We start from the raw sequence: 9,985 nt of genomic DNA, 5'->3' as shown, positions 1-9,985 counted from the left end.
CGCCCCCACTCGGGCCAGGTTGGCGGACCGCATCTGGGGGCCGAGCCCCCCTCCTCGCTGCGGTGAGCTGGGGCTGTCCGCTCGCACTGCGCAGACTCCCCGCTGCAGTGGGCGGGGCCTACAGGAGCCCCGCCCCTCCACTCCTTACCTCCCGCCCCTGCTCAGCCTGTTGGGGCAGAAGCTGGGGCCCCGCGGAGGTAGCTGCAGACGCCTGCCCAGTAAGGCCGAGGTCCTTCGAGGCAAGGGTGGTGGGGGGGATGGGCTAGGGGAGGCGGGGAGGCCCCGGTGGTCCTGGGCTGCGAGCCTGAGCTGTCTTGCGTGGTGGGTACCTGAGGGCGAGGGCAGAGGAACCACCTGGAAAATGCCCTGAGTAGTCCCAGTGCTAATGAAAAACAGGCACAAAGACTCGGGGCCTCCGCAGACCCCATCCAGGGCTGTCTGAGACTGTCTAGATTAGAGCTCCGAGGAAGGATAAAGGAGGGTGCTGGTGGGGAGCAGCGTGGTGACAAATGGGGGGAGGGGGCAGGGTGGACGCCAAAGGCCGGCAGGGTAAGTCTGAGTGATGTAAAGAAAGCAGAGGCGTTGGATCTTAAAAGAATTTCGAAATTCCTGCTGACCAGCGACCAGTTTCCTCTTTTTGGGGTGGCAGGCACAGTGCCAAGGGCCCCCGTGATCATGGGAGAGGGACTCAGTGAATCCCACAAGCCCAAGACTAATCTGCCTTCTCTGATGTCCCTCAAAAGCCCAGAACACCTCACACAGTGCCTGCTTTTGTTCCCCCAGTTGGGAGACCCTGACACACCCACCTTTCCGCCTGGGCTCAGCATATCCCCCAGCTGCAAAGCAAGATGAAGCCTAAATTGATGTACCAGGAGGTAGGTGGATGGGGACTAGTGGGGATGGGCTTGGTGCAGTGGAAGGTCGGAGACCGGGCGAGCCGCGCTGTTGCCCCCCTCCCATCCCCATCCCCATCTCCCAGCTGAAGGTGCCTGTTGAGGAGCCAGCCAACGAGCTGCCCATGAATGAGATTGAGGCATGGAAGGCTGCTGAGAAGGTAGGAGCCCTCCGATACCCTTCATCCCTCTCAGGGATGGGTTGAGCTGCCCACCATGGGTCACCTGACTGCCTCCTCTTCCCCACAGAAAGCCCGCTGGGTCCTGCTAGTCCTCATCCTGGCGGTGGTGGGCTTCGGTGCCCTGATGACTCAGCTGTTTCTATGGGAATACGGGGACTTGCATCTCTTTGGACCCAACCAGCGCCCAGCCCCCTGTTATGACCCCTGCGAGTAAGTGGGAGGGGGAAGCTGGGTGGAGGGGAAGAACCCTGTTAGGCCAGGGGACACTTAAACACACACTGAGCAGGGGCTGCACCCGGCCTCACCCCGTGCAGTGAGAGAGTGAAGAGATTGCAGGCACCCAAGTGCATGCCCACCCCCCTTTCCCCCACATGCAGTGCAGTTTCCATGGCAGCCACAGCGTCATCGTCTCTGCAGGTCTGTGAACAAATAGACAAGCACACCATTCCATCCACATCTGTGAATGAAGACATGCACACACGCAATCTCCCCACCACACCTCTGGACAGATAAATGCACACACACAAATATACATAGCCTCCCATCTACGTCCCTGGGCAGACAGGCACTCATCCCAGCCAGTCCTCTCCAGCCTCATGGCTGATACTGTCCCCATCACCCCCAGAGCAGTGCTGGTGGAGAGCATTCCTGAGGGCCTGGACTTCCCCAATGCCACCATGAGCAACCCCTCCACTAGCCAGGCCTGGCTGGGCCTGCTCGCCGGTGCTCACAGCAGCCTGGACATCGCATCCTTCTACTGGACCCTCACCAACAATGATACCCACACACAGGAGCCCTCTGCCCAGCAGGTACCTGGCAGCCTGGGCCCTGGCTGGGAATGGAGGGGGGTGACAATGGGGAGAGTGAAGGGGTTTCCCCTGATGCCCTAGGAACAGATGGGCACATCTCATGTGGCAGATTAGACACAGGTGTTTGGAAGCAGCTGTCTGCACATGGCCCTCTGGACTGAGGGTGTTTGTCACGATCATCTGGAGACCTCTGAATGTCAGGGTGCAGGTTTGGTTACAAGGGATTAGCCTGGCAGATGTCACTTGCCCATAAACTGTCCTGACCCTCTCACACAAAGAAATGGAAGAGAGAAGTAACAACCTATCCTTGAGCCAGACTGCTGCCTCCTAGCTATGTGACCTTGGATGGGTCACCTCTCCTCTCGGGCTTTAGATTCCTTACTTGTAAAATGAGGCCAACAGCTGGGTGTGCCTGTCATCCCAGCGGCTCTGGAGACTGAGGCAGGAAGATCTTGAGTTCAAAGCCAGCCTCAGCAACTTAATGAGGCCCTAAGCAACTCAGCAAGACTCTGACTCTAAATAAAATATTTAAAAAGGCTGGGGATGTGGCTCAGTTGTAAAGCTTCCCTGAGTTCAATTCCTGGTGCTGAAAGAAAGAAAGAAATAATAAAATAAAGTGGGGCCAAAAATATAACACCTATTCTTGTGAATTTTAACACAGTGCCTAGCACAGAATCTGCCCTTGATAAGCATTTGCCAATAAGGTACCCTTGTTACAAGCCAGGAATAATGACACACACCTGGAATTCCAGTGATTTGGAGGCTGAGGCAGGAGAATCATAAGTTTGAGGCCAGCCTGGGTTATTTAGTGAAACCCTGTCTCCAAATAAAAAAATTAAAAGGGCTGGGGTTGTAGCTCAGTGGTAGATCACCCCTGGGTTCAATAGTCAGTAGAACAAAAAACAGAAATTCTTGTTATGGTTTGCTGAAAACTTTAAAAATCAAAAAACCTTCATTACTTGAAAAGAAACAACGTAGGTTAACCCCTACTGTTGAAAAACATGAGTACCTGATCCTTCTGTTTTCTTCTCCCTGCTGCCTCTGTTTGTGAGAAGTAGACTCAAAATCTACTAAAATCTCAGGGCTCCTTAAATACCACCTTAAAAAATAAAGTTAAAAGCCATAAGAGTTCCAAGCGTGGTGACACACACCTGTACTCCCTGGGACTGGGGAGGCTGAGGCAAGAGGATCACACGTTTGAGGCCAGTCTCAGCAACTTAGCAAGATTTGTCTCAAAAAAATAGAAACAGCTGAGGGTGAAGTGGATCAGAACTTCAACCTGGAGGCAGTGTTTGGGTTCAATCCCCTTCCACCACTCAGTTCTCCCAACTCTCAGTTTCCTCATTTGTACCTGGAGAATTGTAAACAACTCTGCTTCATAGGATTTTGAGAATTCAGTGAGTTCAGGCGTCAAGGGGCCTAGAATCAGAGCTGGTACCAGAGAATCACCGGTTCTCACTGTCACTGGGGTCAGTGTGCCTCAGCCCATATTTTCCTGGACCCTCAGCCCCAGCCTCACCTCAAAGCCTGTGATATGCCGGGAGGCTCCTGCGCTGACATTTCCAATGTTCTGGATCTTGGGAAGGTCCCTGGAGGGGCAGAAGGACAGAGAGGCCTGGGGGCATAAGTCTCAGAGCAGCCAGTGACTCAAAGAGGTCAAAGTTTAAGACAGATAAAGAAGTGTTCTAATATTTTAACTTTAAGCCTTTTAGATTTATATTTAAATTATTATTAATCATATCTCAAAGCCAGATCTCAAAACGGTGCCTTTTGAGGTGCCTTGTGGGTTTGACATCCTGGCTGGCCCAGCTTCTCCAAAACTGTCCCCTCCCCACAGGGTGAGGAGGTCCTCCGGCAACTACAGACCCTGGCACCTCGAGGGGTGAAGGTTCGCATCGCCGTGAGCAAGCCCAATGGGCCCCAGCCACAGGCGGACCTGCAAACCCTGCTGCAGAGCGGTGAGCTGGGGACGGCAGGGGTGGCAGGCTTGGAGCTGCCCACCTTGGCCCCTGACCACTGCCCCCATCGGTCACAGGTGCCCAGGTCCGCATGGTGGACATGCAGAAGCTGACCCACGGCGTCCTGCACACCAAGTTCTGGGTCGTGGATCAGACCCACTTCTACCTGGGCAGTGCCAACATGGACTGGCGCTCGCTGACCCAGGTCCGCCTGCATCCTGCCTACCTCCCCCCAGGCTCCTCCCCCTCTACAGGACAGCCAGCCTCTAGCTGCACCCCTCCACAACCCAGCATCCTCTCTGCCCGTTCTCTGCAGTGGTTTCTTCCTGCTTCATACCAGGGATCCCTAAATATTCCCCATGCCAGCCTTCTGTTGCCCTCCCCCTGCTCACAGGTGCCTGGGGTTCCCTCTGATCCTTGATGGCAGCTGCCAACTGTGCACAGAGCATTCAAGGCCCTGTCTACCCATCTGGCCTTCATTACACGTTCCCTGCACGCCTGTTCTAAACCCAGCTCCATCCTGGGTGGTGCTGGGAGCATGATGGTGACAGGTGGACTTGACTGGAACTCCCAGTTCCATGTGGAGCCTGACCATCCACCAGGCAGTGAGCCCAGAGGACTCAGGGATGGAATGGGGGAAGCAGTGAGCTGTGGAAGCCCAAAGGAGACATCTGACCGAACCTGGGATGTGAGGAAAGTTTTCCCAAAGGAGGTGATAACTAATCTGATATTTGAAGGATCAACAGGAATTGGCACAAGATAGGGATGAGGAAAACAGCTTATGCAGTGACGTGAGGGTAAGAGAAGACAGGACATTAATTCATTTCAAAGGATAGTTCTCCAAATCCCTAGTCTCACCAATTATGCAGGGAGATGCTGAAGATACTCAGTGCCTGTCCTCCTGCCCAATGGGGAGACGGGTTTGTCACCAGAAAGAATGATGAAGGAAGCCCAAGAGTGCTAGGAGAGCCCAGGGGAATGCCTGGGCATCCCAGGGAGGCTTCCTGGAGGAGGAAGCACATCAGCCTAGACTAGACCTAAGAATGAGAAGGAGCTGGCTCTGTGCAGGGTAGAAGTTGCAGCCTATGAGAAAGTTCAGGAAACCTAGAACTCTGAAATAACTGAATGATTTTCTCCAAAACTTAAGTTTATGCCTATGAATTTAAGTGGGATGGGATGGGGGAACCGTGGGCAGAGCTCAGCTATTCAGCACAGGGGTGGGAGAAGGACTGAGGGACAGAGGGGAGTAGACCAAGAAGCAGACTGGATGGAGGTGTCCCTGTCCGCTGTGGGCACCTGGCTACTGTCCCTGGACTCAGCACTGCCCTCCCGCAGGTCAAGGAGCTGGGCATAGTGATGTACAACTGCAGCTGCCTGGCTCGAGACTTGACCAAGATCTTCGAGGCCTACTGGTTCCTGGGCCAGGCGGGCAGCTCCATTCCATCCACCTGGCCCCGGCCCTATGATACCCGATACAATCAGGAGACACCAATGGAGATTTGCCTCAATGGAACCCCTGCTCTGGCCTACCTGGCGGTGAGTCTGGGAAGAGTGGGACCTGTCACATCCTGGTGTGTGTCACCCAGAGTCTCCAGCTAGCCCTGCCCAGTGATTTTCAGGGAGGGGTGTCCTGATACTGGCCCTCACCCCTGCTCGCTCTGCTTCCCCAGGGTCCTGGATCTGTCTCAACTTCCTTGAACCTTGGTTTCATTAAGAAAATGGGTCTCCTAGTATTTCCAACCTCTGGGTGGGGGATAGCTGCTGGGTTCATGCACACCAAGCCCTCCGTGTTGTCCCACACAGCCACAGGAAGTTCTTTCTGTTTAAATTAATTAAAAGTAGAGCCAGGTGTGGTGTTGCACACCTGTAATCTCAGTGGCTCAGGAGGCTGAGGCAGGAGGATCGCAAGTTCAAAGCCAGCTATAAAATAAAAGAGGGCTGGGGTTGTGGTTCAGTGGTAAAACACATGCATGAGGCCCTGGGTTCGATCCTCAGCACCACATAAAAATAAAATAAAGAGGGCTGGGGTTGTGGCTCAGTGGTAGGGTGCTCACCTAGCATGCATGAGACACTGGGTTCACCCTCAGCACCACATAACAAAAAATAAAATGAAGATATTGTGTCCAACTAAAACTGAAAACATATTTTAAAAATAAGTAAAAAATAAAAGAAAGGTCAGTGATTAAGTGTCTCTGGGTTTGATTCCCAGTACTGAAATAAATAAATTGACTTAAATTAAACATAGCGGACAACTAAGATCCTCAGTCACATGAATCATATTTCAAGTGCTCAGTAGCCACATGTGGCAAGTGGACAATGTAGATAAAGAACATTTCCATCACCTTAGAGGTTCTGCCAGACAGTGCTCACTTTTCCTGTAGCGGATATTGAGCACTTTAGATAAGGCGCTGTTGTTTTTAACTGCTGATGTTGCCTCTAGTTGTTGGGGGACCACCTGGATCCCCCTCAGTGCCCCTGAGCATGTCACCTGGCCAAGCCCTGAGTCACTGTGGAGAGCATGGTTCATCGGGGTCCTCTGCTACAGTGGTCTCCACTGAGTCGAGGTCTCCACCTTGACCACTCCCCTTCCAAAGCCTCACTTTCCTCTTCTGTCCCGAGGATTAAAGGAGGTAGCCAAAGGGCCTGGGATGGCACTGGACATCGAGTTGCCCAGTCAGAGCCAGCTGTGAGGCAGGGCAGAGAGTGGAATAGAGCAGACGTCCTCAAACCATGTGCCCCAGAATCACCTGGAGGGCTTGTTAAAACCCAGACTCCTGGGCCCCACGGCAGCACTCTGGTTCACGATATTGTGTGCAGAGAGGCACAAGAATTTGCATTTTGAACAAGTTTCCAAGGATGCTACTGCTGCTGGATCAGAAAAGCATAATTTCTGGAACCAGGCAGCCTGGGCTCCATATATCAGCTATGTGACCTTTAGGAAATTGCTTACCCTCTCTGGTCCTGACTCCTCACCCTCAAAACATAGTGAGCATCCCTCCCCTTCATGGAGGCTGAGAATTCAGTGAGATCTATAAGACCAGGCTCATGGTGAGCTGTCCCTATACAGGATCCACTGTGACCATACCCCTGGCAGGAAAATTTTCTTGACTCTCCCCTCACCCCCAGAGTGCACCCCCACCCCTGTGTCCAAGTGGCCGCACCCCAGACCTGAAGGCCCTGCTCAACGTGGTGGACAACGCCCGGAGTTTCATCTACATTGCGGTCATGAACTACCTGCCCACCATGGAGTTCTCCCACCCGCGCAGGTAACACTGGGCACAGAGACAGGGCTCGGGGCAGGGAGCCCCTGCATGTGGAGAGGGGTGATGGGACTCCAAGAGCAGGCCAGGAACCTGAGGCAAGAGGACAGACGGGGGAAGTCACAGGGAGAGAGAGAGAGGGCCGAGGTGCTTGAGGCAGGAGAAAGGGGTTCCCAGAGAGGAGGATGGCGGGCGATGGAGAAAAGCATGAGAATATTGGGGCTGGGGCAGGGCCTGGCTGGAGGCCTGAGGTAGGAGTGCAGGGGGAGGGGCCAGGGAGCAGGGGACACAACTCGACTTGGGATGAGGGCCTGGGGGAAGAAGCCAGGGGTCCTGGGGTTGGGGCACAGGGCCGGGTTGTGATCTGGGATGCGGGGGATGACTGGGCTGGAGGAAGGTAATGTGGAGCCAGTGGATAAGGTGAAAGGACTGGGTTGGGGGCGCAGGAACGATGGCCAGGAGCAGGAGATGAGGGATAGATGGAGGAAGGAGCAGGGAGCTGAAGTCCACAGTGGGGTGCTCTTGAGGTTTGGGGAATCTCAAGCTAATGCAGGGCCCAGGCTTGGTTCCCCAAAGCTGAGGGCGAAGCTGTGGATAAAGCTGCTCTCCTGCACCCCCTCTCTGCCCTGCCCCCAGGTTCTGGCCTGCCATCGACGATGGGCTGCGCCGGGCTGCCTACGAGCGGGGCATCAAGGTGCGCCTGCTCATCAGCTGCTGGGGACACTCTGAGCCATCCATGCGGTCCTTCCTGCTCTCCCTGGCTGCCCTGCGGGACAACCATACCCACTCCGACATCCAGGTGGTAAGCACCCACCCACCACCCCCTCGGCCTGTGTGCAGGGCAATGCTAGGGACTCAGCCCTCGTGGGGCTTATGTGACATCTGACAGGAAAGAGCCAGAGTGAACCAGGCTGTGAGGGAGAAAGCATGGGTCGTGGCTGGGAGAGGGAAACACAGAGGAAGTCCCTGCCTCCGGCTGAGGGGTCAAGAATTGACCCCTCAAAGATTGTTTGAAAAAGTAGACATCAAGCTGGGTTTGGTGCCACAGGCCTGTGATCCCAGCTACCTGGGAGGCTGAGGCAGGATGATCCCAAGTTTAAGGCCAACCTGGGCAATTTAGAAGCGGTCCTGTCTCAAAAAAATAAAAAGGACTGGGGATGGAGCTCAGTGGTAAGCACCTCTGGGTTCAATCGCCAGGACCGAAAAAAAAAAAAGTAAGGGAGGGAAAAAAAGAGAGATCCTCAGAGATGTGATTTCAGGGATGAACAGGAGTCACTCCTGGGGGAATGGGGTTGCAGTTGACAAGAGGTCCTCCCTTCAGCTGGCATTTACTGGGGACCCACTACATGGGGCCCTGCTCTGGCCCCAGGGATCTCCGAGGCCTTAAGACCTGGTTGCACACACACCCGTCTTACCCAGGGCTTCTCTGGCTCCTGACCTGCACCTCAGGCTCCATGCCACCCTCTTACCCCTGCCCCATTCTCCACAGAAACTCTTTGTGGTCCCTGCGGATGAAGCCCAGGCTCGAATCCCATATGCCCGTGTCAATCACAACAAGTACATGGTGACTGAACGTGCCACCTACATTGGTGAGTGTCCCTAGCACCTCCACAGTTACTGAGGAAGGGACTGTCCGGGCACCAGGGCCTGGCCACCACGGGGCCCTTACTCTGCGCCCTACCCTCCCTAGGAACCTCCAACTGGTCTGGCAGCTACTTCACGGAGACAGCGGGCACCTCGCTGCTGGTGACGCAGAACGGGCGTGGTGGCCTGCGCAGCCAGCTGGAGGCTGTTTTCCTGAGGGACTGGGACTCCCCTTATAGCCACGACCTGGACACCGCAGCGGACAGTGTGGGCAGTGCCTGTCGCCTGCTGTGAGGCCTGATCCAGTGGATAGGCCACGGTCTGCGAGGCCCCCATGGCCCTAGACGCTCTGGGTCCTGGTCCCTGTTCCCGTGTCCCCGCTTCTGTCTGCCCCATCGTGGCTCCACAGCTCTGTCCTGCGCTCCCGCCTCTACCTCCACCCCCAGTGGCCTGATACTACGGCCCCGGGACCTAGCAGAGCTGGGGGAGGGATCAGCCCCCAAAGAAGTGGGGGTGCATGCTGGGCCTGGACCCCTGGCCCACCCCCCTTTCCAGGCCAAAGAGGGCCCAAGATTATAATAACAAGTAAATAATTGTCTGTATAGCCTGCGCCTGACTGAGTGCTGGACGATGGAGTGTAGGGCAGGGGACAGCTGGCATGGGCCTCTGCTGGGGACATCTTATGTACTGAGCCCTTGGTTTACCACGTGTGTGGGCTGGTATGTGCTAAGCCCTCAGCGTGTGACCAGTGTGGCCTGGCGTGTGCCGAGCCCTTGGCATGTATCACACATGGGCTGGCGTGTGCTGAGCATGCGGCGTGACCATGTGGGCTGGCACGGACCGAGCACCTGGGTAGCCAGCATGGGGAAGCATGTGCTACACACTGAGCATGCTCCCAGGTGATCAGCCTGGTCTGAACCATCCCCTATCCCAAGGGGGACCAGCATGCTGGATGCTGGAGTGTGGGCCAAACCTGAACCTTTGCCTGCCAGGTAAATTCACACCTAGCATGTGCCAAGCACAGGTAAGTGCATGCCCGGCCCAGAGCATAAGGAGGGGCGAGGCTCCCCGGGGCCTCTGCGTTTGGTAAGCTCGGACGAGTTGTGCTGAACACGGGGTGTTCTGGGGGGAGGTTCCCCGGTGCCTGGTGCTCAGCATATTTAGGGAATGGGTTAGTGTCCAAGCCTCCTCCTCCCAGCGTCATAGCCTGCTGTATGAGCCACCTGGGCAGAGCATGGCAGAGTCAGGTCCTGGGTGCCCGCTGAGGACCCCACCCTGGACTGGAGAGGCCTCAGGCAG

The 9,985-nt window shown here is 55.4% G+C and overlaps 1 protein-coding gene across 8 annotated transcripts in view; it reads left to right on the top strand.

The window, feature by feature from the left end:
* Window positions 1–9,288, top strand: part of Pld3 (phospholipase D family member 3) — a 22,109-nt gene extending 12,821 nt beyond the window's left edge. For 4 of the 8 annotated variants that reach the window (XM_015496849.2, XM_015496848.2, XM_048790900.1 and 1 more), the window contains 11 exons: window positions 784–875; window positions 980–1,054; window positions 1,143–1,285; window positions 1,701–1,884; window positions 3,722–3,842; window positions 3,920–4,047; window positions 5,178–5,378; window positions 6,969–7,108; window positions 7,739–7,904; window positions 8,592–8,691; window positions 8,793–9,288. In XM_015496849.2, the coding sequence (XP_015352335.1) occupies window positions 849–875; window positions 980–1,054; window positions 1,143–1,285; window positions 1,701–1,884; window positions 3,722–3,842; window positions 3,920–4,047; window positions 5,178–5,378; window positions 6,969–7,108; window positions 7,739–7,904; window positions 8,592–8,691; window positions 8,793–8,980 (1,473 nt within the window). In that variant the 5' untranslated portion in view covers window positions 784–848 and the 3' untranslated portion in view covers window positions 8,981–9,288. Of the gene's footprint in view, window positions 1–69; window positions 240–302; window positions 322–783; window positions 876–979; window positions 1,055–1,142; window positions 1,286–1,700; window positions 1,885–3,721; window positions 3,843–3,919; window positions 4,048–5,177; window positions 5,379–6,968; window positions 7,109–7,738; window positions 7,905–8,591; window positions 8,692–8,792 lie in introns of those variants that run through there. The other 4 variants (XM_015496851.2, XM_048790898.1, XM_048790901.1 and 1 more) reach the window with 4 other exon arrangements.
* The last annotated feature ends 697 nt before the right edge of the window (window positions 9,289–9,985 follow it).

Source organism: Marmota marmota, unplaced genomic scaffold, assembly GCF_001458135.2.
Source record: "Marmota marmota marmota unplaced genomic scaffold, marMar, whole genome shotgun sequence".
Classification (NCBI taxonomy): Eukaryota; Metazoa; Chordata; class Mammalia; order Rodentia; family Sciuridae; genus Marmota; species Marmota marmota.
The sequence above is the reverse complement of the archived record's forward strand: the minus strand, read 5'-3'. Positions and strand labels throughout refer to the sequence as shown.